The 17,147-nt window shown below is 56.3% G+C and overlaps 6 protein-coding genes across 6 annotated transcripts; 3 read left to right on the top strand and 3 right to left on the bottom strand.

Annotated features, from left to right (window-relative positions):
* Positions 1-1,537: 1,537 nt before the first annotated feature.
* CGCA056_v003684 (uncharacterized protein) lies at positions 1,538-2,088 on the top strand (the record flags this gene model as incomplete). The annotated part of the gene is made up of 2 exons (XM_037318941.1): positions 1,538-1,733; positions 1,811-2,088. 2 exons carry the CDS (start codon positions 1,538-1,540, stop codon positions 2,086-2,088), a joined length of 474 nt encoding a protein of 157 aa, XP_037183613.1.
* Positions 2,089-2,283: 195 nt separating this feature from the next.
* Positions 2,284-4,268, bottom strand: ENP2 (Ribosome biogenesis protein ENP2; the record flags this gene model as incomplete). Its single annotated transcript, XM_037318940.1, has 2 exons — positions 2,284-3,217; positions 3,268-4,268. The coding sequence occupies 2 exons, from the start codon at positions 4,266-4,268 to the stop codon at positions 2,284-2,286; spliced, it is 1,935 nt and encodes a 644-aa protein (XP_037183620.1).
* An 888-nt stretch (positions 4,269-5,156) lies between these two features.
* Positions 5,157-9,781, top strand: SSN2 (Mediator of RNA polymerase II transcription subunit 13; the record flags this gene model as incomplete). Its single annotated transcript, XM_037318939.1, has 2 exons — positions 5,157-5,195; positions 5,249-9,781. The coding sequence occupies 2 exons, from the start codon at positions 5,157-5,159 to the stop codon at positions 9,779-9,781; spliced, it is 4,572 nt and encodes a 1,523-aa protein (XP_037183619.1).
* A 336-nt stretch (positions 9,782-10,117) lies between these two features.
* Positions 10,118-11,224, bottom strand: CGCA056_v003681 (S-methyl-5'-thioadenosine phosphorylase; the record flags this gene model as incomplete). The annotated part of the gene is made up of 3 exons (XM_037318938.1): positions 10,118-10,518; positions 10,599-11,090; positions 11,197-11,224. The coding sequence occupies 3 exons, from the start codon at positions 11,222-11,224 to the stop codon at positions 10,118-10,120; spliced, it is 921 nt and encodes a 306-aa protein (XP_037183618.1).
* A 534-nt stretch (positions 11,225-11,758) lies between these two features.
* Positions 11,759-13,216, bottom strand: CGCA056_v003680 (Tyrosine--tRNA ligase; the record flags this gene model as incomplete). Its single annotated transcript, XM_037318937.1, has 6 exons — positions 11,759-12,016; positions 12,070-12,308; positions 12,362-12,493; positions 12,544-12,625; positions 12,676-13,025; positions 13,093-13,216. 6 exons carry the CDS (start codon positions 13,214-13,216, stop codon positions 11,759-11,761), a joined length of 1,185 nt encoding a protein of 394 aa, XP_037183617.1.
* A 920-nt stretch (positions 13,217-14,136) lies between these two features.
* CGCA056_v003679 (uncharacterized protein) lies at positions 14,137-16,950 on the top strand (the record flags this gene model as incomplete). Its single annotated transcript, XM_037318936.1, has 2 exons — positions 14,137-14,351; positions 14,409-16,950. 2 exons carry the CDS (start codon positions 14,137-14,139, stop codon positions 16,948-16,950), a joined length of 2,757 nt encoding a protein of 918 aa, XP_037183134.1.
* Between the last annotated feature and the right edge of the window lie 197 nt (positions 16,951-17,147).

Raw genomic sequence — 17,147 nt, 5'->3', positions numbered from 1 at the left:
TCGGTGACTGGCTGTAGAAGAAACTGCATCCATGAAAGGCTGTTGTTACCAGGACTGAGTCGGCCCATAACCACCAGCAGCGAATGACCTTCGAATTGAAGAGACCAATGAGACACGGTTTTCTTCTCATGAGGCATTGTGAGAAATCGCACGTCTGCTAGTCGGATGCTGCTTGACTATCGATGCTATATTGCCTGAGGCCGCCTGCATCATCCCCAAGATCGTGGAATAACATTTCGGTGCGTGGTGAACTTAGCATTATCGTTCCACAGCCATCAAGACTGGCCTAAATCTGCAACACCGGGTAACTCAAAGTCCGAGGGCAGGACTGCAGGTAAGACAGACGAGAAGGCCTCTCGACCTCCGACCCGGCGATCCACCTCCGATATTCAGGGTTTCTTGAGTGGTCGACACGGCCCCAGCACCGAAACCCCAGCTTGAATGGTCGTCCGCCGAGGTGATCGGCCGAGGCCATGGTCCATTTTTAGAATCCCGACGTGGAAGCCAAGGAATGCCAAATATACCAAGAATTTTTTGACGGCGAAAGAGACTGGCGGCAAGTGATACTTTGAGGGCATCATCGCCAGACGCCGAATGAAGGCCGAATCTGACGGCCAAACGATGCGCCGTGGAGTGCATGCATTGCTGATTTCCTCCGCTCTGGTCATCCTGATATCCCGCAGGCGTCGTCGTGATAGTGACAGAGCGTGCATAAGCCATCACAGACAACGCTGAGCGAGCAACCAACAGAGACTTCGCGATAGAAAACCACAGTCACCAGCCAACGGCCCATCACACCGCATGCTCGTCAAGTCAACAAGATGCGCAACCCCTCCCCATCACACAGTTAAGCTTGTCGATATTGCAGCCACTGCCGTGACCGGCTGCATATGAGTGCCCATCGTCAACCGTGCAGGCGAGCTATGCAGGTGGTGAGAATAAGGAAGCCGGGGTTGATTCAGGTCCCCCCCTGGCCCCCTGAAATTCGTGCCGCCCGAATCCCAGGCCCCGCCCGCTGATTGGCTACCGCACCCCGGCTCCGATGTGAAAGCGCCGTGTGCCGGCGCTTCGAGGCCGCTCAACACCAATGGGAGCATCGCGAGCCTATTTCGACCGTCTTGGGCCCAGGCGTCCCATTGGCAACAGCAGGGTGTCTCAACACGGTTCCTGCTTCCATACGTGCCCCACGTCACGCTCAACTGCCGTCGTAAAGCACATGCACTTCCATGGGGGCCATTCTCGTTCATCACATTCATTGCTTTGAGGGGAATACGCTGGTAGGCTGGCTGCAGGAGAGGGGGAAACCATTGGCGCTGGGCTCCATCAAAGGGTTTTCTCGGTGGTTGAACATGTAAATACTGAGTTGGGCCACATTCGTGGCGCCGGGTATCTCTTCGATTTTGTTCAGCTTTTCTCTCTACTCATACGATTCTGACGCCGTTTTTTCCTTTTCCAGCCTGACTGTGCCTCTTCTTCCCGCCAACATTTTGAGTTTGTACACTGGTCCCTCTCTGAGAGCGGTACGCAGTTGAACACCATGGCGGCCACGACCTCCAACTACTTTCCTTTGGCGACCGAGACCTATTATCCGGATGCCGCCGGCGATGCGAGCGGCTCAAGCGGCGTTGACAACGATGCCGGCGCTGCTGGAGACAGCCCCGGCGCTGTCGGGCTTTCATCCCAAGCCATGATTGCCATCATCGTGGTTGTTTCCATCGTTGGTGCTCTCGGAAGTATGTGGACCCTTTTTGAAAACAAAAAACCAACGCCTTTAAGAAACCATTTTGCTAACCAGCCTTTACTTGTACAGTCGGAATGGCTGTGCTGTTTTACATCGCCAAGAAGCGCGAGTGGAAGATTAGGGAGACTATGCGGAAGTCGGCCAGGAAAGTGGTAACCGCTCTCACGCCGCGGAGGACCGAGTTTCCCAAGTCAGTCAAGGAGTCGAACTCTCCACCACGCAGCCACCGCGGCCGCGCTAGACTTGACGATGTGCCCCCAACGCCGAGACTCCGTCCAGAGGACCTCGAGAAGGGACTGGCGCAGGCCGAGAAGAAGCGAAAGCTGATGAGATGGGGTCGGAAGTAAACCCTACGCTGAAGGATAGGAATGGTATGTCGGGTCGAAGACCGCCAACTGGCTTGGTGCCGGTGTAATGGGTCGTTTGATGCGGGGTTTAGAAACTGGATGATTGACGAAATCTGGCAGCCGGGATCTGCTCGAGGGATAGAAAAGCCCTTTCTTGTACCATTACTTAAACCCTGGGATACTCATAGCGGTTTCTTATAGCCTTCTGAATGTATTCGTGCTTGCGCTTCTTCTTGCGTCAAACCTCTTCTTCTCCTTGGGTGCGCTCTCCTCTTGTTGCTGGGGCGGGCCACGGCCCTTCTTCTTCTTGTCCGGGACGAACGTGACTTGCTTCTCGCCGAAAGCCTCTCCACGGTTCATCTTGCCGATGCGTCCCGACTTCTGCACACGGGAACCCAACGCGGTGTCCCTTTCTCTTCCTCCATGCTTCTGGTTGGAGGAAGACACCTTCATCGTCATCTCTGCTGCCTGGGATTGAGCCTTCTTGCCCAATCCTACCTTGGGCGCCTCAGCAGGTCTGGCAGCAGAGCTGACACCCACTTCGTGAGTATCCGGAGCGGCGACGGTGGTGCTTGGGTTGAGAGCGCGGAACTCGTAACTGGTCTCGTCGACGGCGAACGCCTCGTCCTCGAAGAGCTTGGCGAAACGCTCGTCGCCCAGTACACCGGCCTTTGTGTCCACAACCTCTCTGTTCTCCTGCCTCTTGAGCAGCTTGTCGGCAAGCTTCTGGTTGACCTTGACCTTCTTGTTGCCTCTGATTCTGCTGGCACGCTCCTTCTCGACCTTCTCTTGGATGCGCTTCGTCCTCTCCTCCTCCCAGACATAGGGGTTGGCGATGAGCCTTGCCTGCTCGTAAAGCTTGGAGGCCACAAAGTATCCGTGCATGTATGGCCTGAGAAGATTGGTCTTGCCGATAAGGTGTTCCATGCTGAGTTGCTTGAGTTCGGGCAGCGTCAAGAACTTGTAGTTGTCATAAGTTTCGGTGCGGACCTCCTCGGCCATTTCCTCGACCATGTTGTCCAAGAAGGAGCACCATCTCGGGGCCGGACCCAGGCTGGGAACGAAGAAAGAGTGTTGTTGCTTGCCTTCGTTGGCAGTCAGAAGCATACCAGTGTCCTTGCACCAGGCACTACAGTATGGTTAGCAAAGTCATTCCACCGTTCGGCCTCTTAGACTTACATGTCGTTGATGTCCACAATAGGCTCAACCGATGTCCAGGGCGTGCCGTCCGTCTCGTCCCAAATCTTGATGATTCTCTTGTCGGCGGACAGAACCTTCTTCTCCTGAGACGCAGTTGTCATGTGAATCAACTTCTTGATCGGGAAGCCGTACCCTTGGTCCTTGGTGAGAAGAGGTACAGGGCGACGCAGATCAAACAGCTGAACCATGCCGTTGGCAGATCCAGTGGCAATCGAAAGGCCTGAGGCGTTGAAGTCAAGTGCAGTAATCGCTCCCTCTTGGCAACCAAGACGTGCAACTCTAGACTTCGACCTGGCGTCCCAGAATTCAACAGTGCCAAGCGATGTTCCAAATGCAGCCAGGCCGTGTGACTTCTCGGCCAAAGCAGCAGCGTTTACACTGCCGGCCTCGATGCCACCTTGCAAGCCAGCTCCTTCTTCATCCCCACCAACATCAATCTGGAACGACTTCATGAATCTTCCAATCTCGAGATTCAACCGGAACACCTCTCCCAATCCGTCTGAATCAACTCCGACGGCCGGTACAAGGGCCTCCGCCGAATGCCTGTCGTACAGCAAATCTCTTCCATACCGAGGTATCCTGATCGTGTAGTGGCAGCCCATCGGGGTGTGGAACTCGAGTCGTCGGTCATCTTGGAGAAGCAGAGTCTTTGAGTAGTCGGAAGAGAGAATGGCCAACTTCTCCGTGAGAGAGTTGGTATGACGCGCGAACGAGAGAGACAGTTGCGGCAGGTTGTGGACGTGGATTTGAGGCTTGTAGGTTCCGGCACTGACGGCCCAGTCACCATCCTCGCTGACCTGGATGCATGTGCTCGCCTCCTCGAATTCGAAATCCTGCAGAAGCTCGACTCGGTTTGCGTATTCGGGGTCGTTCTTGAGTGATCTCTTTCTGCGCCTGGCCAACCAGTCAGGCAAAGGCCTTGCTGTCGAAGCACCAGAGATGGTGTAGACCGGAACGGTGCCGGGGTTTGTCAATTGCATCTTGACTGTAGGCCGGAGGCGGAAAACACTGGTCGGTCGGTTTCTGCGCGACGATGCGACGAAGGACGAAGGAAATCTGCGACCGAGGGGAGCCAGAAAAAAAAAGTTCTGATAAGATAAGAACGCGGTGGCCGGTGCGTCGGTGGGCGGGAGCCACACCTGGCCCACCAGCTCGGTGAGGCGGTGGAAAAGTAAGTCCTGTTTCCGACCGGCCCCCCGCCGAATCAGGCGACGCTGCATTAGCGTGTATCCCGACCGCTGGACAGGGACTTTTAGCGGGTGGGCAGCAGTGATTGGCTGAAACCGCGTCCGTCTTCCGATCCAACAGGACCCTGTTAGTGCACTATTACAGGCGTTCAGCCGAACGAACTGCTCCCTGAGGTTCCAGTCTGCTGCTTGTCAGTGACCGTGCTGAACTGAATTTCCGCCGCTATCCCGACCCGGCCAGACCTGGTTGCTGAACACGCAGTAATCGTTGCGAAAGACCCGACAACCTCCCCCCCCAACGACGACCTCGACGATCGAGCATCGACGCTTCCCGGTGCTCCATCATCTCGATAACAACCGCCTGGAAACTTCTATCGCATACTTCCTGTCGGTACTGGACCAGTCTTGGACTCGGTTGATGCCGAGCAGCCGGTACTTTGGTCGCGCTTTCGACCCACGGAGATGGAGTCGATGACTTCGCGAAATCCAGCCGACAACCCTTCCGAAAGCTCCTTGAATCGCTTATTTCGCTCCAATCGATGCCAGAAAGACGTTGATATTTTATGACTGCATTTTCTTGGATTTCAACCGGCTCCTGCAGCCTCCGGGAGCTTTAGCGACTGAGGGAGTTGATGTTGCGACACGGATCGAATCCCGCATTTGCGAGACTTGACCGTCGACATGGACACAAGCGAATACGATACTAATACCTTATTAAATGTGCGTCACATCACTTCCTACACAATTTTAAGTGGCTGACTTATCTCCTTCAGAATAACATCTCCTCGATCGTTTTCCGAGTTTACGAACCTTCTCAGGAGCACGCGCAAACCTTCCCCTCGGCTGCTGCCGATGTCGAGACCGAACTACGGAACCGCGGCCACATCGTTTACTATGATGCGACCAGGCGCGTGCTATGGTATTTCCATGTGCCGGGGAAAGGAGCGACGGCTACCGACGACAATAATGGGGCTTTGGGCAACACTATCGAAGTCGAAGGTGCGACGCTGTTGATGGTCGAGGATGGTTCATTCGAACCGGTCAGTCTGTTCAAAGGACGCGCACCGGGTCAGCAAGCTGCAAATACCCCCACAAGCTCTTCATCAAGTAACTCGGCCCTTGACATGTCACTTCGGAATTCGCAGAACGCAGGCTCTGGGCCGCCAAGCTCTTCCGATCCCGATTCAAAGCCCGCCTCAGCCGGAGGACCCGATGCGAAGGGTACAGGCTCTGTGCCTCTGAAGGACGCATACGAGCATTTTGTTACGGCTCTCTTGTCGACCGTTTCCGCAGCTTTCTGTAGCCGCATTTGCGCGATACCTGTCAACTACCGAACGGTCCTTTTTCCCGCTAAAGTCTCCCGCGAAAACCAGTCCGACCGGGCTCTCGATTCTGATTCAGCAGTCGTCGGAACCTTCCGCATTTATCTGACGACTACGGGTGCGTTGGTTATGAGCTTGTCATTGTCGTGTTGTGAAGGTCTGCTGTCAGTGAACGAGCCATCAAGTCCGGGGCAGATTGTGTTGGGCTCTCAGATCTTGGCGGCCCCGTTCGGCGTTCTAGCAAATTATCAAGGATTCATGGGCGGCGGCTTATCATATCCAGAGCTTGGTCTTGGACAAACTCCAGATACTCAACTCTGGAGGGGCGCGGATGCTAAATCATCACAATGGAGAGACACATGCATCAAGATCCTCCAGTCCCGTGGGCTGTCCCCAACGTTGCTTCAGTCTTGCCCCTGGATAGCACTTCAGATGATCCGCCGAAAATCAGGAGACGGCAAATCAACACCACTCCCGTCAACAATGGCTACGATATCATGGCCGGCTGCCCTCTGCTTCCGCAAAAAGTCAGTGATCCTGGCGCGAAATCATGGTCTAGGAGATACCGCATTGCTGGCCCACGAGGAGACTGCAGACTTTCTAAGCGAAGCTAGAACCTGGTTTCAGCTCGGAACTGACAGAGAAGAAAAAGTCACCAAGCGGAAAAAGGAGAGGGAGACTGCAGCAACAAAAGAGACTCCCGCGGCCGTCCCACCACAGCAACCCAATGGACATTCGCCTTTAGGTTTAAGGCGCGCGAGCAATGCAGCGGCCGTAGGTGCAATGTATCCGACCCCTCCTGACGGAGTTCAGAATCCTCTAGGAATCACGCCCTCGCTAGACGGCACCACCTCCAGCCCAGGGGCTCCGAATGCGACCGTAGCCATCGTCGATATCGATACCGCCATGGCAGATGTCACCATGCCTGAAACTGCGGTGCCGCATACCAGTCAACATAATGAATCGTACGGTGATGGCGGGTGGAACTCGAATGACAACAAGCCAAGAGCAGATTCATTCCTGGGGGGCGAGAGCGACAACCTCTTTGGAGACATGGGCCCGGATATGTTCGGCGATGCCGACATAACGGATGCTGATTTCAGCTTCTTTGATGAGCAACCCGGCGATGATCTAGATCTCTCGGGTCTCCCTGATATGGGCATGTCAGATGCACCTTCGATGCCTCCAGTGCTTCCGCCTCCGCTGCCTGAGCCTGCGAAAATGGCTGCTCCCCCGATTGAGTATACAAAGCCCGAGCCGAGTCCACCAATTTTCACCAAGCCCGAACTCAAGCATGCCAGGAGCACACTCATGGACGAGGGAAAGCAAAGACCTAGCACAGAAAAGGCTGCCGGTACCAAGAGAGAGTCGAGCCCTTTTGGCCCCGATACGGTTTACAAAAGGGTCCGGGCATCCTTGGGAGACATCGACTCTGCTCCAAGCAGAACACCTCCAAGGAAAGGCAGCGTCTTTGACAGCGTAGGCTTCGATCCAGTGCTTCCCTCTGTCAACAAAAAGTACGAGCAAGGGGGCCGTTTTGACTGCAATCCAGTCACCCGCGGGTTGGTGCAAGAGTCGATCACGCAGCCTGGTTCTCAAGGTCCGCCTACAACCGACTACCTACGGAGACACGGGAAACAGAGGAAGCAGCTGAAGCACTCAGAGCAAACGAGTGTGGTCATCCGTACGATTACCGGCGGTCTTGAAAACGCAACCTTGAACACGAGTCCTGCAAAGATGGATGACTTCGCATCCGATGCGGACGATGTGAGCTTGGTGTCTGACCAGGATGACGCAAGCTCAACGACAGATGAGCCAGCGTCTCCGTTCAAATCAAGCATTAGAAGACTGAATTTCGACGACGATGTGGTTTCTCACGTTACCTCGTTGAAGGACATTGAGTCTGTCGAAGACTCTGATCCCACCTTGGCCCTGGAACTCCCTAAACTAGCCAAAGTCGAGGCAACAGAGGTGTCGATAACAAAGTACTTTGAGGATGCTGAGGCACTGCCGATTTATCTTTCACTAACAGATGAGGACATGGTGACAATCGCTCAGATTGTGACTGAGCAAGCGGTCACTGGTAACTTGAAGATCCGCGATTCGCAAGCCAACACTCTGAACACGGCCATCATATCAGAAACTCGTCGACAGCTGTCATCATTGAGTCGCACCGCTCTACAGACTCTGCGAGAAGTTGTCCCTGCTTGCCTCGGCGAGTTCAACACCTGCAACTTCAAAGGTGTCGTGGAGGTCCCTGACGTGCCGTTGCTAGGGCAGCCTAACAGACTGCACCCAAGGCCAGTTCCGCAGAGAGATTCGAATGCTGAGCCGCCCAAGCCCAACAACCTTTTCCAAATCCCTGCGCCACACATGGAACTCCGCCGCGCAGAAGCCAGACTGTCGGTGCTTCCGTCAAGCGTTCAATTTTGGGAAAGCTTGGGTCTCGGCCCTGCCCAAGGGACGAAGAATGTCAGCGTTGTCTGCGTGTTTCCGAACTGGGACGGCATGACAGATGTTGCCGCAGCGTTCCTAGATCGGATGCGCAATGTCTATGAGCTGCTGAAACTGGGCTCGTTCGAGCGCCTGCCTACGAGCTCAAAGGTGACCGACGGGCTGATGCCATTCGAAGCGGACAAGATTGCTACTTCTCCGGGCACGGTCAGCCCTCACATTGGGTCAAGTCTGGATGATCGCATGGAGGCCTTGAACCAGGGGCTCTTGTCAGCAAACGTGACGGAGAAGAACTTTGTTGTGTACTTCGTGTACCCTCCGGATCACCCTGGGTCGATCGTGGAGGAATGCACGGCGTTCCAACGGCTCTTCGAGATGCACAAGAGGTCTTTGACTGACAGGAGACAAGCGCCTGTCAATGAACTTGTTTTGCAGCTGGTTCCTCTAGATTTTCTGACTTCTCCTGTGGGCATCGTTGAACCAACACCAAGCGACGCCATCAAGCTAGCGATAGAGACGTATGATCGATGCACATTGTTTGGCGGGCCGATGCCCTCGCCAGCTATCATGCTGGAGCAGTCACTACCACGAGGCATCGATTTCAAGATCTCCAATACCTCCTCGTCTTCGGTCATGCACGAAAACACCTGCATGCACATCGCTTATGCACAAAGCATTGACGAGAGGTGGATTACAGCAGCATGGACCGACAACAGGGGATGCCAGCAAATGACGGCATCTTACAGTCTCGGGCGCAAAGGCAAGCCACTTTCAACGTCTCTTAACGATGTCTACCACGAGATATGGGATACGACACATGATTTGATCTCCAAGTGGAAGGTACACTGGCGGATCATTATCACAAAGTGCGGGCCCATGGACCAGCAGGAAATTGGTTTCTGGCAAGGTCTCGCGCAAACCGAGTCGATGGCCTCGATGAGCCTGACGTTGATCTCAGTCGACACAAACCCGTCTCTACAGTTGCTTCCTCCGGCAATAAAAGTACCAGTGACAGCATCGTCAGCATTCTACACCACCCCGGTGTCAACACCGCAGGCATCAATACTCTCTCCCGAGCAAAGTGGGACGCCCGCCACACCTATGAAGGAAAACAACCCCGTAAACGCCGCGACGCCGGGAGGCACCCCTGGTGACGGCAACGCGGAACCAGCCGAAGGTGACGCCATTCTTCTTGATGTTACGGATCAAACGTGGGGTGCCGTGCTTGCCCATCGACTCAGCAACTCGTCAACTCTAGGAGAGCTCAATCCTGCTATAATCAGTGGGTATCTAGTCAAACGCGGCGGAACAAAACTAGAAGATCCACCAGTGCTTTTGGAAGTCAACATCTTGCACGTGGATAGCAACCCGCGGCTGTGCGAGACTCTGATGCGAGAGATGCTCACTTATTTCAGGGGCCTTGGTACACTAGCTCGGGCCAGGGGAATTGTAGATAGGGGGACGGATATACGGCCTTGGCATATCGCGGCAGCGGAGAAGGGCGTCCGGGCATTATACCTCTTGATGTGATTGGGAACGGAGGTTTTGAGGTAGACTTCCTTCGGGTCCAAGAATGGCGTTAGACATGGCGTTGGACCTTTGATTGTACACGTAAAGAACAGGGTCAAAAGGCTCGGAATTCATCATCATCATCATCGCTACCATGTGTTCATGTGCACCGCTCTTTAACTTGTTCTATTCCTGATCTATCTTTCACCCCGGCCAGTTGATGCCTCGGGGGAAGTCTATGCTCATAAAGCGTCCATATGATATAAGTCCACGCTCATTTTGGCCAACCCATATTAACACCATGTACTGAAATTCCATCATCAAACTACAAAACAAACCCAGCCAGCAAGGGCAACTTTAGTTCCAGAAGCCGGGGAACAGGAACTCGACGTTCTTCATGGCCTCGGGCTTGCGGCCCTCGGGCTTGGTCATGAACTTGACGGCGCCCTGGGACGCGCCCTCCCAGTGCTTGGCCAGGACCATCTCGCTGTGCTCCTGCTTGGCCAGCTCGTCGAGGACGCCGCCGACGAGGCGCTTCGCGTTCTCGCCGTTGGCGGCCATGTACTTCATGACCATGGCGACGTCGACGTCATCGAACGAGTGCCAGCAGTCGTAGTCGGTGGCCATGCAGATCATCTGGTAGGCCATCTCGGCCTCGCGGGCGAGCTTGGCCTCGGGCAGGGCGGACATGTTGATGACGCTGCCGCCCCAGGAGCGGTACATGTGAGACTCGGCGCGGGTCGAGAACTGGGGGCCCTCTGTGTGATGTGTGTGTCAGCAAGACTCAAACTTCGGCGGTTCGTACGGGGGGGGGGGGGGGGGAGGAGGCACTGCTTACCCATGCAGATGATGGTTCCCTTGTCGTGGAGCACGACGCCGTCGCCCTGCATGTGCGCGGCGCACTTCTTCACGACCTCAGCCAGGCGCTTGTCGAAGGGGTCCGCGAAGCCGACGTGGCCGACGACGCCGCCCTCGAAGAAGGTGAAGGGGCGGATGCCCTTGGTGCGGTCGATGACCTGGTCCGGGACGACGAAGTCCATGGGCTTGATCTCCTCCTGCAGGGAGCCGACGGCGGAGAAGGCGATGACGCAGCGGACGCCGATGGAGCGCAGGGCGGCGATGTTGGCGCGGGCGGGCACCTCGTGCGGCGCGAACTGGTGGTGCAGGCCGTGGCGGGCGAGGAAGGCGATGGGCACGCCGGCGTGCTCGAGGATCATGATCGGGGAGGCCGGCTGGCCCCAGGGCGTCGTCGGGTTCAGGGCGGCGACGGGCGTGTAGCCCTCGAGCTTGCCGAGGCCGGTGCCGCCGATGACGGCGATGTGGACGGGGCCTGGTGTGAGGCGATGTTAGCATCGTGTTCTCAGTCGCGCGCGCGCGCGCATTCGTGGTCGGGAGCTTGAGGGAGGGGACAAAAGCATGTCGAGGAGCTTGCTTACGGTCGAAGGTAGTAGGAAGGTCGGCCATTGTGTCTATGGTGCTGGTTTTCGCGGGGGAAGGGGTATCACGATTCTAAGATGACAGATTCAAAGACAAAACAGACGACAGCTTCGAGCTCAACCGGATATAGAATTGTGACGACCTGGGTGGATGGTGAGAATACCGAACCTTTTTTTCAAGGACCCCGCCGAATTTTACCCCGCCATCCCACGCACTTCTTCAGTGCCCCGCCATTGCGACCTCCCGGGCGTCCCGCATTTTCTTCATGGTCAGCAAGATGCCCCCGCCTGGATGGCCAATCTTCTCAGCACGTGTTGAAGATCATGCCTGGGGCGCATGCATCTCTAGACACGAGTTATCTTGAATCAAGAGGTCTGGGGTGTTAGCACTAAAATTGAGCTTCCGGACAGGTTGTGGACAGGGGTTGGGGGGTTCTCATATGCTCTTTTCATCTGAGGTATCTAGCTCTCTAGACTTTTTTGCTGTTCTTCATCCGAACTCCAACCCTAGTACATACAGACAAAATTCATTTCTATGCAAAGCAAACCGGGGCGTCGTCATTTATTTGCTCTCCTCAGCTGGGCGCACAGGCAATTCCGTCTCCTTGGCCGCGCCATCCTCCTTCTTGGCTCCGCCGGGGTAGCGAGAGCCCTTGTCCTTGGGCTGCTTCTTCTTCTTCTTCTTGTCATCCTCAACCGGCGGGTAGGCCTTGATTGTGACTTCCTGCCACTCCTGGGAGGCCTGGAAGGAAGCTTGGATGGGTGCCAAGAGCGCGTTGAGAGCCTTTGTGACGGCCGGCTTCAGCAGCTGGGGCGTCAACTGCAGGGTGTTAGCGTACGGTCAAAATCCGCGTTGATACAACCTATACTTACCACATCGTTCTTGTAGTCCTCGTGCATAGCAGCAATGTCGGTGTAAACCAGGGGCTCGAGGCCGTCACGCTCACGCTCGACGGTGAACTCCTTCTTGCCCTTCAGGGCGGCTGCGGGGAGCAGCACGTACTCGACAAAAGACAAAACACCGTTGCCCTCGGCGACCTTGGGCACACACTCAGCCTTGCGGAGCTTCTTCTGGACGACTTCAGGGGCATCGAGAAGGTCGATCTTGCTGTCTAAGGGGCCGTGTCAGCATGTGCATACGCCGGCAATCACTCATCAGACTTACCAGGGTCGCTTGCGCTCATCTTGCCGCCGTTGAGACCCGGAACCATGGGATTCAGCAAATGCGCGCGGACCTTGTAACCAATCTTGGGCAGCCATTCCGTTGCCGCCGCGAACAGCTTCCTCTGATCCATGCCTACAGAAGTCAGTCGAGGGTGGTGAGAGACAAGTCAAAGGGTCCAATACCTCCAAATTGCGCATCAACGCCCAGGTGCTGCTCGTCGCAGACCTGAAGGACGGGGTAGAGCAGACCGCTCATAGGGGCGTTCTACCGTCGTGTTAGCCCAATTCCCGGCACGATGGAACGGGTGCTCTCACGTCTGACTGCTTCACAACCTCCGCACCAGCCTTCTTCGCATCTCTTTCGCTGATGAGCGAGCTCATCTTGTAGATATCCATAATGTACTCGGGGCTCTTCTGGTAGGAGCTGCCCAGAACGAAGTTGAGCTTCTCGGTGGAGACTCCAACGGCCTGGAGAATGTTCGTGATGGCGAACTTGTAGAACTTGGCGCGCTGCTCGACGAGCTCAATCGGGGCCTTGAGGTTGTCGAGGAAGCCGTGGATATCGGCGAGGAGGACCGTCATCTCGCAGCCGGCAGCGAGGAATTGCGCCAGCTTGATGGCCGGGACAAAGTAACCGCAGTGCGGTCTGCCGGTGGTCGCAGTACCTGCAGCGCATCTGGTCAGCCAATGCATGACAGCATAGCTGGAAGAACAGAGTTCAAGTATGCTTACCCCAGTAGATCTTGGGGTTGCGTCCCTCGGCCAGAATCTTCTCAATGATCTCGGGGTTCATGACCTCAGCCAGGTTCTCCTGGATGAGGGCGAACCTCTCCTGGGCCGTTGCGCCTTCCGCCATGTTGAAGTCGGTATGAAAGTCGTAAACGTCGTAAACGGTGGTCGAGGGGAGTTGCGGCGGAATTCGACGAGACGCAAGAAGCGAGATCGTGGCGGGATCGGTAGGTCGAGATCTGACGGCCGAGGACTTACGGATTTATCTTGTCGGGTGAGTCAAGCCGTGACTCGTCGCACACAAGTGGCCCAAATTCGCGTTGGACGGCAGAACACTGCAGCAAAATTACCCCGCCGAGGGGAGGTCGTCGGAGCCCACGACGGACACGGCCGATAGAGGGGTCTACAGGCGCAGAAGCCCCACGATTGGCCGATTTCAGGGGGCCCGGCGCTCCAAAATTTCACAGGGCTCTCAACCCAGAAGAGCAGTCGCATCCGGGCGTACAGGCTCGCATTCTTCGCACAGGACTCACAAGGTTGAATATGTAGCATGGATCAAGATGAAGTTGGTTTCTCATGAAGAAGTTGGGATTTCTGATGCAATATTTCAATAACTCAACCTAAGTCAAGATCAAGTTGAACTTGGGCAAATGTCTCCCCGTTGTTAGAACCTTCCGCTGGTTCAGCAGAGCCCTCGATCCGGCAGTTGGTCTGTGTGTATCTGCTTACCAATTTTGAGTGCAAAGATACTTGGGCGGAAATTTTCCTCGTTGGTGACCTGCCCCGTCTGTCATCCTCGAGCCGCCACCCCGTTCGACGTATCTTGATTTTACATGAGAACTGTGACTTGATGCAAAAGTTTCCTCCGCCGCCTTCATCTCACTTCCAGCGTAATTACTAATCGAAGGTTGTTGGAATTTACTCTGGCGGTGCCCTTGCCATGTTCACCAAGTCTCGCACGCTACCCCATCTTTTAGTCTGAAAAGTGACTGCCAAACTCACTTCCTTACTACCACGGAGCACACACCATCTCACGACACAGCGGCCATGACGGTAGACACAGCACCGTCGCTGCCGGCGGACCTCGAACTTGACGATGGCACGCCCGGCTCTGAGACCATCGAGGAGCGCTGCTTCTCAGCCGCCCTCATCTGCCTCGAAGGCCACTATACCATACCGCCCATGGGCCCCCAGACCGCAGCCAGGGTCTCATCCATGATAGCAAAGACCCTTGAGAAGACACACACGTTCAAGCATGTGAGGTAGCTTGCTTCAGTTCTGCGTCCTGGGAACCCTGAGACATATCTGACAAGAACCAGGGAAACGTTGTCACGAAACGTCGAGATTTGGATATGGTTGACAAAGATTTTCGGCGCCGCCATCCCCAGCCTCACCACACGCTCAGTAGGCCCGCTGTCAAGTCTCAACGACCCCGAGAAGGGCGTCACCCCGCAGGAGAGCACGGCTCTCATTGTAAAGAACCACCACAGCCTCAAGGATGACCTCTCTATCCTCAACAAGCTCATGCACATTGCGAGGAACCTGCTGGTGACGTCGGAGCCCGAGGTTCCACAGGATATCTGCGCCGCCGTCCACTTCGACCAGATGGTGTACCAGACCATCATTCTCTGTGTTAACGTCACGAGCAAGGGCTACGACGGCGAGATTCTGGACGAGACATCACGCGCAAAGTTGAATGAGATTACAGACATGTACAAGAAGCTTCTGGTCACCTCTCTCCAACAAGCACACAACTGGACGGCCAAGAACGACCGGAACAAAATGTCATTTTGGTACGACGTTCTCTTTGATGAGGACGCCCAGCTGGACGACCCTCAAGACGGTCTCGGCGATGGCTCTGGATTCCGTGTCGACGTCGCAAAGACGGAAATCCAGCACTGGCTTGAGCGCAACTCCAGAATGTGCGATACGGCGCGCAAGCTCCTCACAGACTACTCCCAGAACAAGTCTCACAACCCGCCCGGCGTCCTGGCTCCGATTGCCCCCCTGGCCTGGAACTGGTTTCCAGAAGGCCAGGTCAAGGTTCGCGCAGACAACTACAAGGAGGGCGAGCGCGTGACGCCGACGTGGGACCCCGAAATCCAAGACAAGTTCGAGCAGGACCGCCTGTATTGCCGAGTCTCGAGGGAAATCGACACATGGTGGTTGCGCGCCCGGGACGCAAACTACGAAGGCTGGCAGGTGGCCATGCCTTCCGTCGACTTTGCGAAGCAGCGGACAGAGCACTGCAAGAGCAACCTCATTAACCGCTACACACCCATGCCCGTCATGCGCTCGGGTGAGGAGGCAGAGGTTGTCGAGGTCGAGGAGTCGGAAGACCTCCCGGAAGGCTCGCCAGAGGAATATGCCGAGGACTACCACCACGTGGAAAACCTGGACGACATGATGGACGACGACGACATCGATGACGATGAGTCGTACGGCGAAGGACCCTTGACCGGCCTCCTCACGGAGATTCCCAACATCCTCGACCCCAAGCAGATCGAGGCCCTCCACATGATTGTCAAATCCTGCATCCTCGACTCTGCCGGCACGGGCCTCACCCACGCCGGCGAGAACCTCCAAAAGACGCGCTGCCGCATGTTTCTCGCCCTCGACTGCGGCAAGTCTCTCCTCCGCGAGATGCTCGTCTTCATCGCCGTCTGGGAGAAGGACGAACAGTCTCTCATCTTCCAAATCACCTCCCAGCTCATCGAGGCCCTGCACCACTCCGCGCTCGTCCCCTACGCCTGGAACTCCCTCCGCATCCCCAAGGACATCATCTCCCCGGCGCAGACCGTCCTCCTCCGCCTCGTCAACCACATCTTCCGCTCCCGCATCAGCAACCCGCCCCAGGACAAGAAGGACCAGGACCGCGACGTCAAGCTCGTCATGTTCTTCTTCAGCTTCTTCCGCTCCCGCATCGTCCCCGAGTGCGTCGCCCTCATGCACCTCCAGGCCCAGATCCGCGAGGAGAACGTCGACCCGGCCGAGTTCCCCGTCGACACCTGGGACATGGAGCGCGCCAAGGACGGCCTCGCCCAGTACCTCGACTTCCTGACCACCGCCTCCGAAATCGCCGAGTCCCGCAAGAAGCTCATCGAGTGGGAGGCCGTCTACGACCTCATCACCCTCCTCAACGGCCTCGAGGCGGGCGTCCCCAAGAAGCCCCTCGTCGACGCCGTCCCCAGCCGCAACCGCCCTCCTCCCGCATCCACTCCCCCAGACCAGCAACAGCAAAACAGCGCCGGCTCCACTCCGATCGTCGAGCGCCCCTACTCCACAAACGAGAGCCTCCCACCCTCCCCGCCACCGCCGTCCCTCTCCGACCCGGCGCACAAGTACCCCTGGTCCGGCATCAAGGGCCAGATCTTCACCATCCTCGCGACCCTCCTGCAGCCCCCGCCCGGCCAGTCCTCGCCGGGCAACCCGGAGGTGCAGAACCAGATGGTCAACCACAACGGCATCGTGCCCCTCCTCAACTGCTGCGCCTACGACGACCACAACCCCTTCGCCAAGGAGCGCGTCACCATCTGCCTCAAGTGGCTCCTCGACGGCTGCGAGGCCGCCAACAACTTCTTCCGCGAGCTCGTCAACCTCGCCCCCGCGCCCTCCCTGCGGCCCCCGCCCGGCGGCACCACCACCTCCACCATCCGCGTAGACGGTATCGCGGGCGAGGTCAAGGTGCAGGTGCGCTCCAACTCTGCGCCGGCGGCTGGTGACGGCGGCGGGTCCGAAGGCGGCGACGGCAAGAAGCACGTCCACGATCCCTACGGCTTGGTGGACAGCGCGGCGAGGCTGAATCTCTCAAACAAGAGGCCGGAGACGAACGAGCCTTTCAACGACGACGACTTTATGTAAATAGGTTCCGGTTCTTTAAGGTCACATGACGGTGGATGCATTGCTGGCGTTACGTAGGCTGGGGAAAATTGCAATTTTGATTCTGTTTATAAAGGGGGTGTAGTAGGTGTGTTCTAAACGAACGAACATCAAGACCTAGCTCAAACAAGCATATCCAACCCACATTTCCTTTTTGTTAAAAGAAAGAATGAAAGGAG

This window comes from Colletotrichum aenigma (genome assembly GCF_013390185.1).
Source record: "Colletotrichum aenigma strain Cg56 chromosome Unknown KSG_Cg56_contig02, whole genome shotgun sequence".
Classification (NCBI taxonomy): domain Eukaryota; kingdom Fungi; phylum Ascomycota; class Sordariomycetes; order Glomerellales; family Glomerellaceae; genus Colletotrichum; species Colletotrichum aenigma.
The sequence above is the reverse complement of the archived record's forward strand: the minus strand, read 5'-3'. Positions and strand labels throughout refer to the sequence as shown.